The following is a 24,214-nucleotide window of genomic DNA, read 5'->3' on the forward strand; positions in this document are numbered from 1 at the left end:
TGAACTTTTTAACTTTACCATGTGCACAGGGGTAAGGGAGTAGGTCTGTTCTAACAAGAAATGCATTTATTTCTAAGGTGAAAAGTCATTCTTATGCTGAGACATTCCTAGTGCTAGAATGCATAGGTATATTAAGCGCAGTATGGATAATGTACTAGGTTCTGAAAAATCCAAAAGAAAATGCAACTTAAAATAACAGAGATGGATTCTCAAAAATGCAGAACACATGACTTACAATCACGGTGATGTGTGGATTGAGATGCTTTAGTGCAGCAGCTGATCCTGCAAGAAGACCGCAGTGAGCCCCAGCAGGAAAGATCACGGCATCGAGTTTCGGTACTTGCTCATAGATTTCCAGTCCCAATGTGCCCAGCCCTGCCAAGTACAGAGCACTGTCCTCTCTGCAGAGAAACAAAAGAGCAGAGTAATGGCATATTAAATGGTTTCAGTTACAGTTAATTAAAATAAAAGCATTCATTTAATACTCTTTTAGTTATACAGAAGAAAGGAGAACAGAATGCACAGGCCTGGCCAGGCTGAGCAAAGGTGAGATAGAGATCCTAGAGGATAGGAAAAAGCAGAGGTACTGAATGGACATTCTGTTTCAGTCTTCATAAAGGAAAGCAGACGAGGGTTTCATGGTGGCAAGGAGACATCAAAATAAAGAAAGGACTGGCCACTGTTAGGGAGGATGAATTACAAGGACTACTATGGCTTTCAGAATCCTAAGGAATCTTGCCAGTTTGTCAGCACATTTCCTGGCAGATATCTTCACCAGACCACTGACCAGTGCAAAAGTCCTTGAGGACTAAAGGACAGCATGTATGGTACTTTGGGACAAGAAGTTAGGGAGGCAGGACAAATTGCAGACCTACTAGCTTAACAACAGTAGAATACAAAGTCATGGAGAAAATCCTGAAGGGAAAGCTGATTGGCTTCATTGAGGACAGTGATCTCCAAGACAGCAACTAAAATGGGATCATAGCCAGAAGGAGTAATCAGTCAAACCTGACTCAGTTTTCTGACTGGGTTACAAGCAAACGTGGCAGGAAAGTTTTAGTAAACATGGTCTACATCTACTTCATCAGGATCTTTGACTTTATTCCACACAGACAGCTGATTGTTATAAGTAGAGTGTTTAAGATATGACTAAGAAATGGATTGTTGCATGCTTGAATGGGATGATACAAAGGGTTGTGATGACAGGATTTGTTGAATATGGAGAGGTTACTCCTCTGTTTTGTATTGCTTATTTTGTTTGCTTCTGACATATCTTAGGGAACATAGAACAGGATAACCCTCTTAGCGGATGACACTAAGTTAAATGCAGTAGTATGAGATGGTGAAAAGTCTGAAGAACTTGGAATTGTTGACCAAATGTTTAGAAAGGTGGTAATTTAAGTTGAGTGTTGACAAATGCAAATTACTGCACTAGGGCTACAAGAGCCCTCGGTTTAATTTCTCCAAGTCTTTTGGGTTTGTAATACCATGACAGGAATGGAACCCATTCCTAAGTCAAAGTATGATAATAGTTCATGAAATTAGTATTGTTTCAATCTTTGATGTTAGACAAGTGTTGTTTGCAGCACCAGCAATGTGCTCAGAATGGACTCCTTCAATTCATGCAGAGTTACATGTATCTGTAGCATATCTAAATATGACTGTAAATTCTTTTTTATGAGATCCATTGCTCTTACTACTATTGGAACTGTCTGGGTAACCTTCTTCCACACTGTCCTCATTTCTGCCTGCAAATCCTGATATTTTGTGATTTTGTGCTTCTCTGGGTGTAGCAATTTCAGTCCTCAATGATACTTTTGTCTTCTTTTCTTGGACTACCATATTTGTTTTTCTTAACATCTGTTTTTTGAACTGTTGGTAATGGGTGATCCCATGAGATAGAAACTTCATCATTCTCTGTAATGCTCTGCGGCTCATGTTTCCAATGCTTTTCAGCTACTTCATTATTGTAATGTTTGCACAATCCCCAATGCAATAGTCTTGCCACATTATTATGCCTTTCAGTATAAAGGCCCTCTGCCATTAGTGTATCACACCCAGCCAAAAGATTGTGACTGTTTCCAGTTCTGTTTTACAGAAACTGCATTTCTCTGTTTCTCCCACATGTTCAGTGGACTAAACCAACGCATACATAGTTCACTAGCCTAGGTTGCCAATATTAACCTTTCATTTTTTGGTTTAAATTCACTTCTCCTTAAACCATTCTTGCATCAGATCTTTATCAACATGAGATTATTCCAGAAGTTTTCTGCACTTGCAAAAATTTTTATGCCTTTTCCACTTTTCTTGCTTTCTCATTTTATTCTTCTCCTTGTATTATTTATTTTGTTTTTTGGCACAATATCAGCTGCTGCTTGATTTTTGTCTACTTCTGGTTTAATTTCCATTCATACATGACACTGATATACGTCTGCTAAACTAAGCAGGGAAGTCATCTTAGACTTGTTCTTCTCATGTTTTAAAACTTTCACTATGTTTGGATCTGGTGAGTTCAGCAGATATGTATGCAGCCCTATGATTGCAGATCTATACATATAATCAATTTTGAGGAGCCCAATACTTCCTTCAGAATGAGGAATATATAATCTTGGTATACACTGATTTTTATATATCATTTGATAAGTGGGAAGCATTTTTTTCTGTTTTCCTGTCCAAATGGTCTAATTCCTTTTGGGGCCAGTCATTCACCTCAATACTGTAAGTTAGGACAGGTAGAGCAACTTGGTTTATAGCCTGGACTTTGTTCCTAGATGTCAAGGCTGTTTTCAGTATTAATTGTAATCTTCTAAAATATACATTATTAAGTTTTGTTCCCATTTGTTCATGTTTTATTGTTGATCCTTCATCAGTTCCCAAATATTTATATATTGCTGTCCCAAACTGATATTTTCTTGGTGCTGCAGCTTTCCTGCTTTAAATGTTACTTTTGCACATTTATCAAGACCAAATGACATTCTTATAGTATCCGAGAAAGTTTTGACAACTTGCAGTTGTAATTTCAGCTCTTCATCTGATGAGCTTTGCAGTTTTAAATCATCCACAAAAAGAAGATGAAGAGTCTTTACATTTTGTTGCTTTCTGGGAGCCAAATTGTAATCATGACCTAATCTGTTAAGTTGATAGCTTAATGGTTTAAAGGCAAGACATAAGAGCAGAGATGACAAAGACTCACCCTGGAATATCCCCCTTTGAATTTTTTATCTCTGGGATAATAATTTGCCCTTTATTATGGCTTAACTGCAAAGTGGTTTGCCACTGTTTCATGGTCACTGTAATGTAATTTATCAATGCAGGGTGTATCTTATACATTTATAAGCCTTCCTTTATCCATGAATGAGAGATACCGTCAAATACTTTTTTGTAATCTATCCATGTCACACTTGGATTCTTCCCCTTTTTACAATTCTCTGTTATGACTTTATTTAACAACAAATGATCATTTGTTTCACATGACTTTCTTTTGTTACCCTTCTGCGCTATCACCATGACTGAGTTTTCTTCTAAATGTTTATAAACTCTGTTGACATCAGTTCCAGTATATAATTTATACATCACTGAAAGGCAAGTTACTGGTGTATAGTTTTTAGAACAGCTTGCAGGTTCACTCTTAAGGAGGAGTATCATTTTTCCTGTTGTTAACCAAGGTGGTGATTGTTCAGGATGCACATATAAGTAGTTCTTACTTAGGGATACATGTCTTGTAAAGATGTTCATTTTAACCAGAAGGCATGTGCTGCATCTGGGTCTGGGGTTTTCCATTTAGACCTTTCTTAATTTTAGACATTTCTTAATTATGTTTCAATTTCTTTGGCCATTACTTCATCCCATTTCATATCCTGTACATTTCTTCTTCTATCTGTTCAACAGCTTTGTTATGTTCCACAGAGTCTTCATATATATTTATCCAGAATGTGACTGTTTCTTCTTTCTTTGGTGGTGTTTCTATTCCTTTTGCTTTGTTTCCTAATTCTCTGTAAAAGTTTTTTTCAATGAACTGCTAATTTTATACTTTTCCTTTATATTTATCTGCACATCTTCTAAGCTTTTCTGCCTGTGTTGATATCTTTAGTTTGTTATTTGCAATACTGTACGATAGATCCTGGTATGGTCTGAGACTGAGTGCTATTTTTATCATGTCTGTCTTTCTAAACATTTTTGTTTATCTGTTCCTTCTTTTATACTCTGACAGTGATATTTCTTGTCTTAATTGCTTTATAGTTTTCTCTATTCGATTCTTCCATGGTGGCATTTGATTTCTCTATTCGATTCTTCCACGGTGGCATTTGATTTCTCTATTCGATTCTTCCACGGTGGCATTTGATTTCTCTATTCGATTCTTCCACGGTGGCATTTGATTTCTCTATTCGATTCTTCCACGGTGGCATTTGATTTCTTCCCTTCCTTTCCCTTATTGCCCTGTGTTTTAGTGGAAGACGTTAGCTGTTACTAATTTAGCTGCACAGTAATATTTCCTATTTACTTCTGTTGTATCACATGAATTTCTGTTAATAGTCTTGATTACTATGTTCATTTGTTTTATCAGACTTCTAATATTGTAGGTCTTATTGACTTTCTGTAATCAATTTCTTTCGTTGATCTTAATATGTCTATCTGTCTCTATTAAATCAAGCAACTCTTCCCTTGGATCATTTTCTTCTGAACTGAAGGCATATTCTTTGTTCTCTGTTTCCTGCAGGCATTGTACAGAAAGTTCCAGAACATTGTCCTGTGACATATTCTCCTCAGCTGCATCCTGTGTCATCTGCTGCTTTTTCATATGGGAACTCACTGGCCTATCATTCCACAATATTGACTGTGCCAGAGTTGCCACTGTTTCCTGCTCCTTCCTTTACTGTGTAACTCCAACTGAATTTTGTAATGGTTTCCTACTGGAGCCTCCAAAGTATCTTCCTATGGCAAATGATCAGATGCTTCCCATTCCATATGTTTCTCATTAATTTGGGGAATCATTATTCCATCTTGCTGTGACTTTACCAGAAATGGATTTCCTACACTAAATCATTCAGTTTGCTGGTAACCCATAACATCATTTTCTATTTCTTCTACTCTCCATTACTAATCCTGTTTCCTACTTTTACTCTTTGTTTTCTTATTTTTTTGTACTGTGAAAAATGTCCACATCCATGTACCGTTGCCTGTATTTCTCTTCAAATATCTTTGGTGCTGCTTTTTTGTATTGACTAGTTTTGCTTTCTCCTTTGCATAAACATTGCACGACAGTAAAATACTTTTCTTTTCCATTTCCATATTTCTTCTTCAGATATCTCCTGCTCCACTTGTTTCTCCTTATTTTTGGGACTCATTGTTCCATCATGCTGTGACATGACCAGTATTTGGCTTTCTACACTAAATCTTTCACTTCACAGGTATTCCATAACTTCACCTTCTATTTGTTTAACTTCTGGTTTACTAATTTTATGTTCTGCATTCCCCCTTTGTGATCTTATTCTTTTTTATTGTGAAATTTTCCATATCTGAGTGCTTTTGCCTGTATTTCTCATCAAATATCTTTGGAGCTGCTTTTTTTTTTTTTTTTGTATTGATTTGTTTGGCTTTCTCCGTTGCATAAATATTTTTTTAACAATCTCTTTATTAACATTTTTTAAATAACATTTCCATTGAGTTTAATACCAAGAAGAAACATATCGGACCAGAAAACAAAAATAGTTAGATAGCAATGTTAAGTACAATGAAATGTAATAGAGTGACAGGATGGTGTTATCACGTGATTAGCAAACAAGTTGAGAGAAATATTAAATCATTCAATAAACTATATACATATATACATATGTACTGCTTGCCAGTAAAACTACGATGACATTGTAGGTGTATTTGGTATGTAACTATTTCTACTGAGGAAGAATAAAATTAGGCTGGATTATAACAAGTATCCCAAAAGTGTACTGATTATACATAAATGATGGAAAGGGAGAGGTTTTGGGGATGGAGTGTAGAGAAAAAATAATTTTATTTCTTAATAATTGGACATTGGTAGAAGTTAGTGGGTGTTATCTCAGTATATGATCCATTAGCGAGTTCCAAAATTCAACAAAATGTTTATTTTGTTTTTGGGTATGGATTAAAAATCTGTGTGCTGTTATGTATCTAATAGCTATTTGTCTGAATTCATTCCAAGACATCTGAGTTCTGTCTTTCCAGTTCATTGTAATATAGTACTTTATAAGTGTGAATAGTGTAATTAATATTCTTTCTTGATGTTTCTTTAGCTTCACAGGGGGAACATGTAATAGGGCAAATTTCCAGGATAATGTAGATTTCTGATATCCCATTTTGCTTAATCTGGCTTTGAGTGAACACCATAATTTGTATGAGCATTTACAGCTTCAGAATATATGAAGTATGTCAGCATTCTGGCTATTACAATGTGGACATAAGGGGGATGAAGTAGGTTTAAATTTGTTTATTTGGGTCGGGGTGGTAGGCACTATTTAGGATCATGAACTGAGTGTAGCTCAGTTTTCTGAAGGGACTTTATTTAATTGTCATTTGAATAGATTGAGTCATTTGGTCATTAGAAATTAGTGGATCGGGGGGCGTGGCTAGGATGCTGAACTGATAGCTGCACTTCATTTCAGCTCTCTTACCTCAATACAATTCCTGACAGGAATTTTACAAAATAATATTTAATTTGAAGAAATTTTTATTACTAACTTATTTCTAATAACTCTGAGCATCTATAAGAAAAATTTTATTGTCAGACCTTGAATAATTCCTGTCAAATTAATTACTGGAAAATCAGCACCAATATCAGCTTTACAGCATGAGTCATCTAAGGAATACAGCACAAGACTCTTCTCTCAAAAAGACCTGCAGTCTCTCATTACAAATATACAGGAACTTACAATAAAATCGACAAGATGGACAATAAAATAGATACTTTTAAAGAAAAGTGCTCACAACAACTGGAACAGCTTCAAGAAATGTTTACACAGCAGAAAGGACAGATATCACTTATTGAACAGTCATTAAGTGACATTGACACTAGAGTCCAAATAGAAGAACAACAAACTGAATTCTTACTTCAACAGAATACATATTTACTAGAAAAGCTTGATGATATGGAAAACCGAACAAGAAGAAATAATATTAGAATATATGGTCTACCAGAAAAATCTGAAGGGGACAATATGATAAACTTTCTTACCACCTGGATACCAGATGTAACAAAAATACCTGAAGCTCTTTCATATGGTATAGAACGGGCATAGATCACTAGCAGCTTCTGGAAATGCTTCTTCTCCGGTAAGAACAAGCCGAGATCTATAATTGTGAGACTTTTTTCTACACAAGATAAAGATCTTATATTAAGAAATGCTTGGGCAAATTCTCCCATCAAATACAATGATTCATTAATAAGATTTGACAATGATTATTCTACAAAGGTGGTTTCAAAAGAAAAGAATTTCTACCAATAAAAAACCTTGAAGAAAAAGCAACTGAAAGCCCATCTTTTATTTCCAGCAAGACTGAAAGTTTTTCTACCAAATGGAATAAAAATCTTTGAAACAGTAGATTCAGCAATAAAATACCTTACCAACAACAACATCCTAACACATGAAGAATCTATGGACTGGACAATAAGTACAATCAAGAGAAATGCTGAAGTAAATAATTGGAAAACTGTTGAGCAAAAGAAAAAAAACTAAAGGACAAATAATCTTACATATGTTATATTCTGTAAAAATCTAAATAATAATACTAACAACAAAAGAAAAGTTCTTACTGTCTTCAAGTTACACCAAAACAGGTACTGTTTTCAATTATATTTTAAATGTCAAAATTAGCATAAATGTAAATACATTTATCTCAAATCACATCAATATACTAAGCATAATTTAAACATTACTCTATTTTTCATTATTATCCATCTATTATTTTCATATTCTTAATCAGAGTAATCAATGCATAATAATGTTCCCAAATAGTTTATTTATTTATTTATTTATTTATTTTCTCTTTGTGTTTTGTTGTTTTATTTTTCTCTTCTTTTTATTAAATCTTCATTAACTTATAATACTTTAATCAGTATATGGTTATATTGCTTAATAGGTATAGTAATGGCTGCTATATAACTTATTATTAGTTACATCCCTGATAGTATTACTTTTATAAGTTAAAAGTGTCCCTGTTTGGATAAACGCTAATGCTGGGCAGAAATGTGTTGCTTTTGAAATGAAGTATTTCAGTTAGGATGTATCATAAGACTACTTTAAATAATCTTAAAAGATGTTCTGCCTTTGACCCATGTGCACATACTGATATAGTCCAGTGAAAAAATATGTTTTAAGTGATATTTTGAGGCTATAAGTCATGTGTGTTGTGGCTCCAGACATCCGGAGTTGAAAGATGCTTGTGACTAGCTTAGATATCCTGTTGTCTTTTCTTTTGTAGAGAAATAAGGCATAGCATGTTTAAAATGCAAAGTTTGACAGTTGTGAACACTACTCCGTAAACTAGAGTGCTTGCGTGCACACTACATGAGTTTGTCACCAAATAAGAGGAGAGAAAAGAAAAAAGAAAAACACATACCTTTTCCTGCTTGGTTCTCGAGACAATTTAACAGCCACAAACATCACTAGAAACTTGAGTTACTTATTGCTTGTCGCATTTACTTGTGTACGCCATCCCCTGACTCTTTCTAATTGACGTCTAGTCAGAAAATAAGCTAGGTTCACATTTAAAGATACAGAAACCTAAATTCCTTCTAAGGAAACATAAATAATATAAAGGTTCATATAAATATACACAGATATTTATTTTTGAAGCACTTTCAGTTTATGGCTACTGATGTCTTCTAGCACCTTGATAGATAAGGACATATATCTGCTTGTCTTTCTATCAGTTTAGATTTCCAGACATTTTAGCTATCCCTTACTATGTTTTATACAGCAGAGTTTAAAAGCAGAAATTAATCATCAGCAAATAAAATCACTGCTGTTTTACAAATTCTCTAAAGAAACTAGTAAATGTCAAGCAACTGACAGGTTTGTTTTGGGGAGGGTTGCCATTTCCCACGCTGGTGCTCCTGCAGAATACTACTGATGTCCTGCTGCCAATGTATGCCCTCGGGTGGGCAGGTGGGATGCAACAAGAAGGTTGGATGTGCATTTGGCAAATCAAACATTTAGATGGCGTTATGGTATACTAGATGGAGAAAGTGGAAGCAATGATTGTATAGGCAACTATAATGAGTAACATAACAACAGTGGATTTGACCCGGTGTCAATTATACAATGTTTATATCCCATGTGGCTTTGGGCTTTGTCAAGCATCTGTGTTCTACACACATATTGTGTTGGATCTGATTTGAGTGGAAGGGGAGAGGCTTAGCCCACACCCTAATTTGTTACTGGGTTGCCATGCATTATGGGCATGCATTGTGGCAGGTACTCAACGGGCTATCCATCCTTAGATGGCTCATGCTGCTCCCGTTTGCTCATCTGAATGGTGACTGCGGCTGTGCTCTTCTTGTTATGTTGCCTGGCTGTGGCTTCACCCTTCTTATAATATTGTCTGGCTTTTTACATTATCAAGAATGACACAATACTAGTGTATGCAGGTATATCATGTTACTGTTAGTGTGGACAAGGATGCTTGACAATGCAACTATGATTCTTGGACCTTTCTGCAGACGGGTGTGTTGTCTGGCAGTTGAGAGCCTGGTTGTTCCTGATCAGCGGACCTGTATTTTTGTGTTTCAATGTGACTGCATGAAAGGATGCCAGTATTGGTCTGCAAGTTTGGTGGGCAGTAGATTCGTTGGGGATTGATTTGAGGAGACACTTGTATTATGGCTGGGGCACTTGACATTTGATAAATGTATCCTCTCAATGATGCATTCTGTCTGGTCATTGGCTGTAAAACAGCTTTTCTGAGAAATATTGTTGTGGTGCCAGTTAATGATTTGGATTAAATGTTTCTATATACAGTTGTGAAGCAATTGCCAGGATAGAATGGTACTCTTGCAGTGCATGGATCATCGTGGCTGTCCTCCGATGTTGGAGGAAAAACAAGCTTCTTGGACACCTTTTTGACGTGGTAAAGGTGTTACCCCATGGTTTGAATACATTTTGTCTCTTTGCTGCAAAATCGGTTGGGAATTTTGGCCTGTAATATTTTCGTACATGGTGGTTTGAATCTTGGCAGCTTCCATTGTTTTGATGTGTTCTCCAGTATACTTTTGTTCAGTCATAGGATTGAATTACTGGTGTTGAGTAGGTCAGGATTGTATCTCCAGCACTTGTTGTCAGCAGATAGACTCACTGGTTGGGTGTCAGTCTAAGCTGTGGGAGTTGATGTGTGATATACATAGATGTTTGCTTTGAGGGTGTGGTCAAGTGCGCTGCAGTTTTACCTCTGTACTGTGTCAGTTTTCATTGTGCAGGGTCCCTCTAAGGGTTGATGGAAGTGTTGGCAACAAGACACTCAATCAGGTAACAACATTATGAGTGGTCTCTTGGATAAGGGAGCTGTCTAAATTGTGATCTTGTTGTCTCCAGCCATGGGAATTGTCATTGAAAAGCTGAAAAATGCAATCAGAGGAACATATTTAATGTCTACTAAAGAAATATTAATATACTTATACATTGTATCGCATTTCAGTTTATGTTAAACATGAAATATGATGTGGTTTCAGAACTATTCATGTTTTTATTCCAATATGACTTTGCAAATATTAATTTAAACACTGGTTTCGGACTTGAGTAGTCTAAAACAATTGCACAACAATGGTACTGTATTATACAGTAATGTCAGTAAATAGTTTTCAACAGATGTATGAAATATACAGTTATAGATTTTAACATGATGTTTATTAATACCCTAAATTATTTTGAAATGATACTACCTTAATCTAAATATTTGTACCTTTTTGAAACCTGCTTAGAAGTAAGTATTATTGAATTACAATAAGATGAGTAAAGAATATATGTATATATTTTAGCTGATTAGATTATTTTAATATATTATTCAATTATCTTTATTTAAAACTAAGAGGATAAGAGAAACTGATCCAAATATTATTTGTGAGGGTAGAAAGTTTGTTTGGTTAGATTCACTAACCAAGCGAAGAGGTATATTACCTCATAGCAATAGGGAATGGTTTTAAGGTTAAGAATTACAAGTTTGGAAGTTCTTTGTTTTTTTTTTTTCTATCACTTTGGTGTCACTCAGAAACATGCAAAAATCATACAAGAAAAACTTTTTAATTCTGTATCCAAGATGGAACTAAGAATAAACAATATTTACATAAACTTACACATAAAACAAACTCAAAACTAGGAAATGAAATGTTTATCCATAAATGTTAATGGTCTAAATAATAGTAATAAAAGGAGAAGCCTATTCAAGTACATAAACTTACATAAACCACAAATAGTCTTACAAGAGACACACTTATTAGATAGAGATATAAACAACTTAAATATTAATAATTACACAGTACTAATAAACTCTCAATACAAAACAAAAAAGAGGAGTAGCTATACTACTTCGCAACTCAACTATAACACCTAAAATAATTACTACTCATCAAGATACATCAGGTATGTTTTGTCTAGTTTCAATAGAGTTAAATAAGAGAATCTATACGTTAGTAAATCTATATTGGATCCCAGGACTAGGATTAAAACAGTTAAACAGCATTTTGAAGAGATAATTCATTTAACTAAGGGTAGCCTGATATTGGCAGGAGACTTCAACTGTATAATGAATGAAAAAGATACAGATTCTAAATCCAAAAGAAGAAAACAACCCATCTCTAAAGCACTATCAAAATTTATAGATACATTGTATTTAAAAGATATAAATGAATTTGCAGAACCAGACTCACTAATCTTCACATTTTATTCTCATAGATATAAAACTAACTCTAGAATTGATAGAATATATGTTGCCAATGACCTAATAACAAAATTGACAAAGTCAAAATCATAAATTGTCCTTTATCTGATCATAATGCCATAGTCTTTGAGATAGAGCTTACACCATTTTATTCAAATCCCATTACTAGGATACCTTCCTATATCACAAAATTGAGAGATTTCAAAGAATTTTATGAAGAAACAATCAAAAACTTTCTAGAAATAAATTACACAGAAGATATTTCAGAAATATATGTCTGGGATTCATTAAAAGCAGTTACATATGGGAAGATATTATCCTGGTACATAAATAAAAGGAAGTTATGGAATAAAGATATGCTAGACTTACAAAACAAAGCAGATAAATTGAAACTGGAAATACAAAAGGGTAATGCTACTCAAGTTCAAGAACTTACACAAATCAATAAGAAGTATACAGAATTGCTACACCATAAGATTATGATTAACTTAGAAAAGATAAAAATAAACTCATACTCTACTAATTCAGCACACCTGAGATACTTAACTAATAGAACAAAAAATAATTAAATCTAAGCAAATAAAAGAAATATTTATTCCCAATACTAACAAAAGAGTTACGGAACTAAATGATATTTTAGAAGCATTCAGACTCCAATTTAACATTGATAATTCCATAAATACTCAAGATACACCTACTAAGGATATAAAAAATACTTAGAAAACAATATTCATATTAAATTAACACAAGAACAAATAGACATTATAAACAAACCAATCAATATGACAGAATTAAAATCACAAATTAAAAGCTCAAGACAAATAAAGCACCTGGCCCAGACAATATGCTACCAGAAATGTATAAATTAATACCCAATCAAGCCATATCTTTATTATTAAAAGTATATGATATAGCCAATAAAGATTTGAATATACCACCCTCTTGGAAATATTCATTGATATCCCCAATTATCAAACCAGATAAAGATGAGAAACAGTGTTCCTCATATAGGCCAATATCATTACTCAATATAGACTACAAGATGTTTATGGCTATATACAGATAGGATCAAACACTTTCTTCCTTTCTTAATTCACAAAGATCAAACAGGTTTTATTAAAGGAAGAAATACTTCAGATAATATTAAAAGAATACTAACATTAATAGATTATAGCAAACATAAAGTCCTAAATTTAAATGTAATCTCATTAGATATTAATAAAGCTTTTGATTTGGTTAATTGGAACTTTCTTTCACTAGTTTTAAAAGAATATAACTTTCCTTCTAATTTTAATAATCTTATCCAAATACTATATGAAAAATCTACTGCATATATTAAACTGGGATCATATAGATCAGGCCCTATAACAATAAAAAGGGAACTAAACAAGGTTGCCCTTTATCACCATTGTTATTTGCATTACTCATAGAACCCTTTGCAAATCAAATCAGATCAAACAATAACATAAAGGGCATTTGTATTAATAAAATGTTAAACCTTAAAATCCAACTCTTTGCTGATGACATACTATTAACTCTCTCAGATGCAAATGAGTCTTTGAATGCTCTATTTAACTCCATGAATAAATTTCAAAATATTTCAGGCTTAAAATTTAATGAAAACAAAACTAAAATTATGCCCTGTAATTGTAAAAAAAAAATAATATAAACAAAAGATTTTCCAAATATATAGTAACAGAAAGTAAATTATTATATCTGGGAATAAATCTACTCAATGAATTAACAGATTCTCTAATATTTAACTATAATAAAATACTAGACAAAATAGAACAAACAATTGGTTACTGGAATAAATATATCTTTTCAACAGCAGACAGATTATATCTTATTAAAATAATCATATTTCCCAAAATATTATACTTAATACAAAATTTTTCATTGCCACCTCCCAAATATATTATTCAAAGATACAATAAACTAATTTTAAATTTTCTATGGTTTCCAAATAAACCCGTATAGCCTTAAATAAACATTTGCCAGATTGGGAAGATGGTGGAATTAATTTACGGATATTGATTTATATATTACCTCATCTGTTATTAAAAACATAACACTATGGTTAAATAATTCATACACACCTATATGGAAACAAGCCCATGAGCAGATTTACATAGAAATCAATTATAATCACATACAAGACAACTTAACAGTAATACCATCACCCCTTATATGGATGTTAAAAGATTATTTTTAGGAAAAGGAATAATATTAATAAATTGCCATCAAACTATGTAAGTTCTACACTTTCAGTGTTCAGAACATATATAAACAAAATACCAAATATTAATTCTTGGATTTTTCTTATTTTCCCTATAGCTTTTACACCAAATATTCTAGATACATTCCAAATATCTAAAATAAATATACTTAAAGAAGAAACATTACTCTTTTGGCATCAACTTATAGAGAAAGGGAAAATTCTAACAAAGGAACAGATAATTTATAATTATAATATAAATAAAGACAATTGGCTGTTTTACAAAATCTAAGGCATTTTCTTATAAATAAAATAGAACAAATGCAACCTTCAGTTAGACATGAAGCTCCAAAACTCATTGAATACCTTATTCTTATCACAAAACAGCCTTATCAGGGTACAGGTTATTTGTCTAATATCTATAAAATTGTTAAAAAACAAAAACTATCATGAAAAATCATACTGGGATTATTATACTTTAATAAACAACCATCCTCCAGTTGAAGAAGAAAAAAGTAATATTCTAAAATCTTCCAAATTTTCTACACTATCAAAATACTGGCAATTATTCACTTGGAGATATCTACACAGAAGTTTCTATACACAACATAGGTTAGCCAAAATGTATTCTATTGAAGATCAATGTTGGAGATGCCATATCAAGATAAAAGCAGATTGGCAGCATGTTTTTTATGAATGTATATGTCTCAATATGTACTGGAAATCCATTAATTATTTTTTCAGACTGTTTATAATGATAATTTTCAATTAACAAAGTCTTTAATTTTATTCAACTCTCCTATTCCAAACTGTGTACCAAAAAAAGACACTAAAATCCTATGGTCACTATTGGCAATTTCACGTAAAATCATAACTATACACTGGAAAAATGAGGCTTCGCCACGTTCAAGGAATTTGAGACTTTAACAACAACAGTTGCTCACATGGAAATATTAACAGTGAAGAACAGAACTAAAAGATCTACTTCTTACTATTACTCTTGGATGAAAGTACTGGAAATACTTGAAAATATCGAAGAAGATATATCATCTTATGTTTCTAACTCTATATAATATAGAATTTCAATGTTATTTGCATAGACACCAATGTAAATAGTTATATAATGGTTTGAAGTTAGTAATGTTTTAGAATTGTAAATATGTTATTTATCTTTATTTCATGTAATGTTTAAGACATCTTATTTGAAATAATAAAAAAATATTTAGTGAAAAAAAGAAATTAGTGGATCTATGCCATGTCAGTATTTTGAGAAAAGTATTTCTTCTTGGTACCTTTTTGATATTATGATTTTGTACAAGCAGGATATAATTTTCTTTCTCAGTGTTAGTAGAGACCAGAGTGTTTTGATTAAATTTATGTCTCTCTGTGTGACTGTAGGATTATTATTATACTATCACACATATCTCTGATTTGCCTTTGCATAATTAGGTATTGTTTAGGTAAGTTCAAAGTTGTTCTCAGCTCTGAGAGGGATATGAATAAAGGTCTAACACCATCAGTTCCCTTAGCAAGGGCTATGGTTTTAAGTTTAACATTTTATCATTAATCTTAAGATTAGGATTCATATACAGAGGTTGCATCATAATAAAGGCATTTTATAAATTCAGTGAGTTGATAAGTTTTTGCAATGCCTCAATTTTGTCTCCAATTGTTTTATGTAACTTCATGTTCTTCAAACTATTTTTGTCCAAGAAATGGAGAGCCTGGGGATTTATGTTTAATGATTTAACATAGTTATAGTATTAGGTTATCCAAGTAGGAGACCATATTTTTTTTGCTTGGATTATATTCAGATATTGTGAGTACCCTGTTGACTCTTATTATGTCATAGTATAGTTTAAAGTCTGGGAGAGCTAAGCCTCCTTCTTCTTTAGGGAGAATCAGTTTTTTATATGCAACTCTGACTGATTTAGAATACCGTACAAACTTGGAGAGAGAAGAGTGTAGTTTATGGAAGAAGTTAGTTTGTATTGGTATGTCAGTAGCATTGAATAGGTATAACATCCTGGGTAGGATGTTCATTTTGATAATGGCAACCCTGGCTCATACAGATAAATGAAGTTTTTCCCATCTATGAAGGTTCTGTTGTATTGTTGACCATAGGTTTGTTACGTTGGTTTGGTACATGGAGGATAGATTGGCAGGAAATATTACTGATTTTTCTGGGTTTACTTTATAATTAGAGAATGTTGAGTAGTTGCTTATAGAGGTTAAGATTTTCTCGATTTCATGGCTCAGTATTGTAAAATATAGGTTCAGGTCATCTGCGAAGGCTGTAAAAGCAATCATTGTATTACGTAAATTTGGTATTTGTTGATAGGTTTTTGTGTAATAAGTAGAAATAATGATTCCATATACAAATTGAAGAGATATGGTGACAGGGGCATCCTTGTCTAGTTCCATTTTTAATATCTATTCTAGAAGAGAACCTTTTATTAATCTGTAGTATAGCATGTACTTTGTAGTATAATACTTTAATGAATGTTATACATTCTGGGGGAATGTTGAAATATGGTAGTACTGAAAATAAGAATTTTTGATTGAGTCTGTCGAAAGCCTTAGATGCATCTATTACTAAAGCAAAGAGCGGGGAGTTTTTTTGACTAGACAAGGTAATCATAGCATCTAATGTTATGGTGTTGTCATAGGTTTGTCTTTGTTGAATAAAACCAGACTGATAGGGTGAAATGATGCTAATTATCACTGTTTTTAATCTGTTGGCTAAGATGGAGGCAAATATCTTTATGTCCACATTGATTAGAGATATGGGTCTGTAGTTTCTGGGGTTTTTAGGGTCAGCTTTGTCTTTAGGAACAAATATTGTTTTTGATGCATTTAGATGCTGATCAGTAATATTATTAAATGTAAGGTAGTTAAAAAGATTTAGTATATTTATTTATTTATTTTATTTTACATTTGTTGACTGGGATAGTCCGACTGGATGCATGTCCATTTTCAGCGGAGGCCCGGGGAGAAAAGCTCCAAGGGTAAGCAGATACAGCATTACATAATACCAGCATTACATATTACAAACAGACTATTTACAGTGATTACATAAGTAAGCAAGTTAAACAAGTTCCACAGGTTAGAGTTAATCCCGAGCGTAAGTCAGGATTAAATTAAATTACACAGTAAGCTGGTTAACAGATTTTTACACATTCTAGAGAGAGTTAGCCGGGCTTGATACATTGACATAGCCAGTTAAGTGCTAAATGTTGTTCGAGTCTAGTTTTAAATTGACCTAAGGTAGAAAGTAAGGTAATATCAGCTGGAAGAGAGTTCCAGGGTCTACTTACAGAGATTGCAAAGAGAGAGTCACCAGCTGTGTTATTAATTTTGCTAGTCTGAATTAGTAGTTTGTTAGAGGATCGAAGCGGTCTAGGATTGTTATAGGGGGTGATAATATTTTTAAGTGCATGAGTATTGTCCGGATTATAGAGGATTTTATATAATCAGTTGGTTATACTGGATTAGGCTGGGTAGTTCAAGCCACCCAAGCTGATCTAGATTGATGCAATGATGTGTCCTAAAAGGTAGCCCAGTGGCAAACCTGGCAATGTGGTTGTAGCAAATTGAGAGTTTGTTAAGGACAGTCTTGTTTAAATTCGAGAGTAGAGGGGATGCATACAGAAGGGCTGAAAGAAGATGAGAGCGAGCTATGGCAATTTTAGCTGGAGGGGTTAGGAAGGTTTTTATTCTGTAAAGTGACCCTAGTTTTTTATTGATGGTTTTGATAGTTTGGTTAACATGTAGGTCAAATTTTAGATTAATTAAATCTAGATGATAAATTAAAGTAATATTTTAGGAGTTGCTAGAATAAAAGCTTTATAAAATTCTGCTGTGAATCCATCTGGTCCTGGGGATTTATTTGACTTAAGATTTTTAATGGCTGTAATTACTTCTTGTAGTGTGATGGGAGATGAGAGGTGTTCTCTCTGATCTTGTGAGAGTGTTGGAACGTTTAGTTGTTTCAAGAACCTTTGCATAAATATTGCACCATATCAGATCTCTCTTTCTTTCCCATGCCCATGTTTCTTTTTTATACTTTTCAAAAAATCTCTAGGTTTTTGTTCTGCATATTTGTGCTCTTACTTAGTAACTTCTGTTTCCAAACTGCCCAAAGTTTCTTGGTCTATATAATGTTTTTCATGGATCCATTGTATTAATGAACACAAATTTGCATTTGATGTTTTTGACAGTATTTTTTGTGCAAGTATTTTTCTTTCTGCTAATTTCTCTCTTAATCTTTGTGAATATCTTCTATTTAGAAATTCAGGGCTTCTTGCTTAATAGTAACAGTACATACTTTCTTACTTATCCTCAATAGTCCATCATCTTTATGGCTCTTTTTTGGCCTGTAAGTTTTTGTGCATTTTGTGGGCTACTACTTCCTTCTACAACAGAGGGGCCATCTTCTCCTGGGACTGTGTCTTGAGGATTCTGCACTGTCATTTTCTCCAGTCCTAGCACCAATGCACATATCAGGTTTGGGCCTGATAGTCCACCAGCAACCAAATATTGCTCAGATAGCTCTTCCAGCTGCTATGCAAGGGATGGATTAATCTGGCTTACTCATCGATGAATGGTGTAGGGTACATTCCTCCAAAAGTGATCCATCATGATGTATTCCACAGTTTGAGCTGCTGGGTTCTCCTAGGTCATACAGACTTCTTGGAAGACAGTAGAAGTGATTCAAGAAAACGCATGTATGTCTACTTTCAAGTTTTAATAGTCACTAGCATGAATACTTTTCAGGTAAAAATAGTCTAAGCATTTCTACACAGGAATGGAGCAATTCAGCATTTGGCCAACCTTCCCTTGCATCACTCCATCTGAAGGCCAGCAGATAGACTTCTGCATCATCAGCGTGTATCATCTTTTCAGAAAGCAGCTGGCACTTTCTATTTTTCTAGGTCAGTTTTGCTCCCATGCCTTACCCATCAAACCTTCCCCTACTTGGCTTGACACTGTTCATTCTCCTGTATTGGGATGATACCCACCATATATCTGATGATAAGAGTCATTCGGGGGGGGGGGCATCATGCAGACAGACATGAGGGTGTTTTCCATTCCTCTTAGCATCATGGCTATGAAGACATTTTTCATATTGGCCCTAACTCTATGCCCTAGTCAGATTTGAACTACCTCTTCCATCAAGAAGACCCACAGTGCTTTATACTTGTGAATTGACATCTCCATACACTCACTGTGAATGAAGTGGTTTGGCATGTGGAAAGCCATCCACTTTAGACACACATTTGCCTTGCCACCCCTCCTCTGAGGCATAGTGATAGGACACACATTGTCATCTCCCCAGGATGGTCATACCCACCTCCCCATCAGCTGCTTTAAGCACCTGAGGCAGTAATAAATCTCATATCACTGGACCATAGTCAGACTTTTGTTCCTTAACAGCATGAGATCTGGCTTAATAGGTGACTCATTGCCTGTGACCCAGGCTGGAGCTCTTCCTGGTTGTGCCCTCATTGTTCAGCCAGGGTCTATAATTGTTCCTTCAGGGTTTGTATGGCCCTATTTTGCTCTTCATCATTCTTTCTTAAAACTGCTTCTTTCTTTTGCAGAGCCATGGCAGGGTGACGTCATGATGGCTGAGTAGGGCATCTAGAACTTCATTAGTTTGTTGTTGAGTATGGTTTGTTTCTTATTGTACAACATCACCCAGTTGCAAGGCCCATGTGCTCCAAAACAATGCTTCTATAGATTTCTCTATGTCACTCAGCATCAATTTGTGCTTCAGTTCACAAGAGCAATGGAGTAGCAGTTTCATCACAGTTCACTAGGCTAAGAGACCTGTTTAGATATTCCCCAGCACAATTAGTATATGTGGCAAAGTGCTGCTTATTAGATCTACTTATACACAGAAGACTGTCATTCCACCAAGAAAGTTCAGTTTTTATTCAGCACAGCTTAAGATGGTTGTTTCCAAACAAAAGATGAGATGCTTCACATCCATACCTCTCAATCTCTTAGTGCAAGAAATCTGGGCAAAGACATACATAATGGGGAGACAAAGGCACCAAAATAGGGAAACATTTTAAATATTGCCCTTACAAACATAGAAAGTTGATAGAGTAACAGGTTTTGCATTAGCATGCAGTTTTAAACAATATGAAGTCTGAAACTCAAATGTCTCTCATTATTTTCTGACCTCAATTCTCAATGCTTTGCCAGTAATTTGCCAGAAAACCAAAATTTTATGAGGAACAGACCAGAAATATGAGGCAAAAATCTGGACATTCTGCAAATATCTGTGCAGTTGAGAGTTATGTTCACATCACAGGTAGATGAGAAAAACAAATCAGTTTCTTATTTCACTTCTTCAGAAGAGTAAAACAAAAACAGTTTTAAAGTAACAGGGAACACAGTATTGTGTTAGGAATGTAAGCATCATTCAACCTCTTTTATAGTTGTACAGGCTGAATTTTCACCTAAAACAGAGCTCCTCTGTGTAGAAATATTCTTCCAAGTCAGTATCAGCAGCAACAGTTTCAAAGTCAGATGCAACAGTTTATAACCTTCTTTAGTGATTTCAGAAAACATCACCTCATTTATGACAGCAAAATTCATAGTAGTGCTTCTCCTTTCCTTCATGTAACACAACAGACTGCGAGTTTCTCCTTTTCCCTGCATTTTTTAACTCCTGAGTCTGACCTAAGAAGACAGATTAAGAGCACTGATTAAGTTTACTTAGATAAGAATAGTTAAAGTTTTACTTTCGACTCCAATGAAAAGAACCACACATTATTCTATTACAACACAGGCTATGTGCATCCTCTGAGGTCAGGAGCTATGTGTTCTCAAACAATATCCCTTGTTGTCACAATATATACTGCTATGGTCTCATTGAGAATGCAGGGTGACTCCATTGTACAAATACAAGAAATGCACCATTGAACAGGTGGTGAAGAGAGAGTGCTGACCACATGACACACAGTGGATAATATTCTACAAAAATGCACCCTCATAACCTAATGCGAATATTCACACACTCTGCAAATACATACACATGCACACACACACACACACATATGCAGTAATCTTCTTCTTCTTCTTCTTTCGGCTTTTCCCAGTTAGGGGTCGCTACAGCGGATCACCGTCCGCTCACACATATGCAGTAATAAGATGCTGAAAATGTACTTTGCTAAAATGCATTGATACAGGCACACACCACAAGTAACATGCCGTTCATCCCAATGCAAACATATGCATGCCCTTCAAATAAACACACACACACACACACACACACACACACACACACACACACACACACACACACGTGCAGACACACACAAAAAAGTAAAAACTCACACGCAACTTAGATCTTGCTAAAGCACACAGATACACACTGGCAGTATGTACAGTGGATTAATGGTATGAGCTGTTACTGAGTTGCCTTCTGTGGTACAGGACTCGATTACTTCAACCTTCATTTGCTTATTTGTGAACCTAAGCATGTCACTTAACCAGACAATGTTTTGGGATAATTAGAAAATTGGGCCTGGCTCCTTACTAACACCTAGAACCTACCTATGAAATGCATATGCAATCAAAGGGAAAACTAGTTGTACAAGAACAATTATTCTTGATATCAGCATACAAGTTACTAAAATAGGCCATTGTCACAGCTTTTTTGTATGATCTGTGTCAGAGATTACTTTGCATTCTTATTAAAACTAAGAAAACAGGTTTCAAGTTGGTGGTCAAGTTAAAATAAGCGATACGCACTTTCCCCCTTGTCAGAGCCTTATCAGATTTAAGTTAAAAATAACATTAACAAGTAATTGGAAAACAGAAAAAGTACACATTACTTGTTACAGCTATGCTAGTCACTGAAATGAAGGAATTAAAAGGAGCAGATCCAGATGGATTCCTATTACAGTTGTACAAGTGGAGTGTGGAACAAGACATGACAACTGATAAGTGAAGAGTATAACAGGATATTATGATCGGGGGGGGGTCTCACATAGCATGAGATGGGAAATGGTAACATTAAAGGGAAGAGTGACAGCATGGAAGTAGGACGCTATCAGCTCGTTTTCCTAATTAACACAGATATAAAGATATTCGCCAAAGTCTAGGCAAGAAGGTTAGACTGGATATACTGGTGGCAATACAAGAAGGTCAGAATGGATTCATAAAACATAGGGAAGATGGAACAGAAATGGTGGAAATTAGCAAAGACAGGATTAGGAAAAAGAGGTTTGTATTTTCTGAGCAATAAATAGCATCTGATATGGTAAAATGAAGTTTCTTAAGGGAAATGATGAAAAAGGGAGGGATGAGATAGAACCTTTCCAGTTGGATGCAAGCAATATAGATAGAGATTGCAGTTAATGGGAGGTTTAGGGGTTTTGGAGGTGAGCAGGGGAATGAGACAGGAGTAGTCATTATCACCTGGGATATTTATACTCATGATAAAAATGGGCCAAATTAGATTAGCTGACAAGGGTATGCGGGATAGACCCCAGATTTCTCATATATATGTGGATGACTGTATGTCATTGTCAAAGGATGTAGAAGGCAGCCTTAGCAACAATAGGTCTACTGTTTCAGTACTTTCAAACAATCTTGGTCCCACACTGCAGTAAGAAAAAGGCAGTCTTAGTCAGGGGTAGGGGATGGGTGGGGCAGGTGAAAAAGGCAGAATTACTTCATATACTTTGGGTTGTATGCAGGCCCACCTTAGAAGAGACCTCAGAGAAAAACCTGGAGGAAAATGCAGGAAAAATTAAGCATATCACTCGTGAGAAGAGGAAAGGGGACCTTCACAATATTGGTCAGAGTGATTGGTGAGTCAGAATGATGGTATCACCAGTAATACTTTATTTGCTAAGGATCATTCAAGTGGAACCAGTAGGCAGAAAACTGAAAAACCTGCGAAAGAGATAGAAGACTGGATGGAAAAGGGAAGCTGGAGGAGGATAAAGAGAAATTAACTAAAGACAGGCAGAAAGATGGGGGGTAGGGACTCCCACATTTACCAACATACGTCTTTATCTACAACATAATACTCTGCACAGAGGCACAGAAAAAAAATCTGAATGCACTGAAAAAAACTTGACAGAAAATGGCGGGAACAAAATTGACAACAATGAAAAAGCTAGGCAATGTGACATGGGAAGAAGGCAAAGAGCAAAAGTTATGGGGACAACAGTCGGGGGAGAAGTTTAGGAGGAAATGAAGAGAAAAGAGGAAAGGATATGGGATAAAAAAGAAGATCTGCTGAGAGAAGAGGAGGGAAGCAGAAAGGCATTTAAAAGCTTATAATAACTAAAGCAACAGTATGGTACACTGAAAATAGAGAGATGAAAAGACTTAAAGCTGAATGAGGACTGGAAAAAGGTGGAGTGGGACAAGGAAGACAAGACGTTGTTGGAGAAAATGGTGGGGAAAAAGAAAATAAGGGTACCATGGTAGAAATGAGAAGAGGAAAAGCAAAGATGTAGAATGATATACAAAGATTGGAGAAAAAAGGAAGAGAAGCCAGAGACTACGGAACTCAGGAAAATCTGGAAAGGAGAAGAGGGATAGAAAATCATTTCAGAAAAATGAAAAAGAGTACTTTAGATAAACCACCATATATAGAGTATGCATGGATAAAGGCTCTGGGATTAACTATGCAGCAAAGATGGTATCTAACACTTAAAAGAATGAGGAAAGAAGAACATTATCACTACTGGAGATGTGGAGAAGCTGAGGCAGGAGTGATCCATATGCTCTGAAGATGCCAGTAAACACAGGGAAAAGGGCACTGGACATATGGAAAGATATATTTCACAAGGAGGGAGATAACTCATGGCGGTGCTCTATGTGGGGAATATAGCCAGAGAGCAGACAGTGGGAAGACAGGAAACTAAGGGTGCAGAGGCGAATGGGATCTGAGATCAAAACTATTATTACAAAGTAATGGAAAAATGGACAACAGGCATCAGAAAAACCCTGCATAAGACATACATAGATACAGGCAGAGGATGTTAAAACTGGTCTCAACGAAGAAAGGAGGGAGGGAGAAGATGATGAAACAATGGAATCAGGTGTTGTAGTGCCATT

At 34.9% G+C, this 24,214-nt stretch overlaps 1 protein-coding gene across 1 annotated transcript in view; it reads right to left on the bottom strand.

Annotated features, from left to right (window-relative positions):
- LOC122789085 (L-threonine ammonia-lyase-like) overlaps positions 1 to 24,214 on the bottom strand; it is a 796,205-nt gene that overhangs the window by 554,183 nt on the left and 217,808 nt on the right. The window contains exon 4 of the mRNA XM_044056286.1: positions 236 to 401. Within this exon, the coding sequence (XP_043912221.1) occupies positions 236 to 401 (166 nt within the window). The remainder of the gene's footprint in view (positions 1 to 235; positions 402 to 24,214) is intronic.

Source organism: Protopterus annectens, chromosome 14.part0 (genome assembly GCF_019279795.1).
Source record: "Protopterus annectens isolate FY-2018-M chromosome 14.part0, PAN1.0, whole genome shotgun sequence".
NCBI classification, from domain to species: Eukaryota; Metazoa; Chordata; order Ceratodontiformes; family Protopteridae; genus Protopterus; species Protopterus annectens.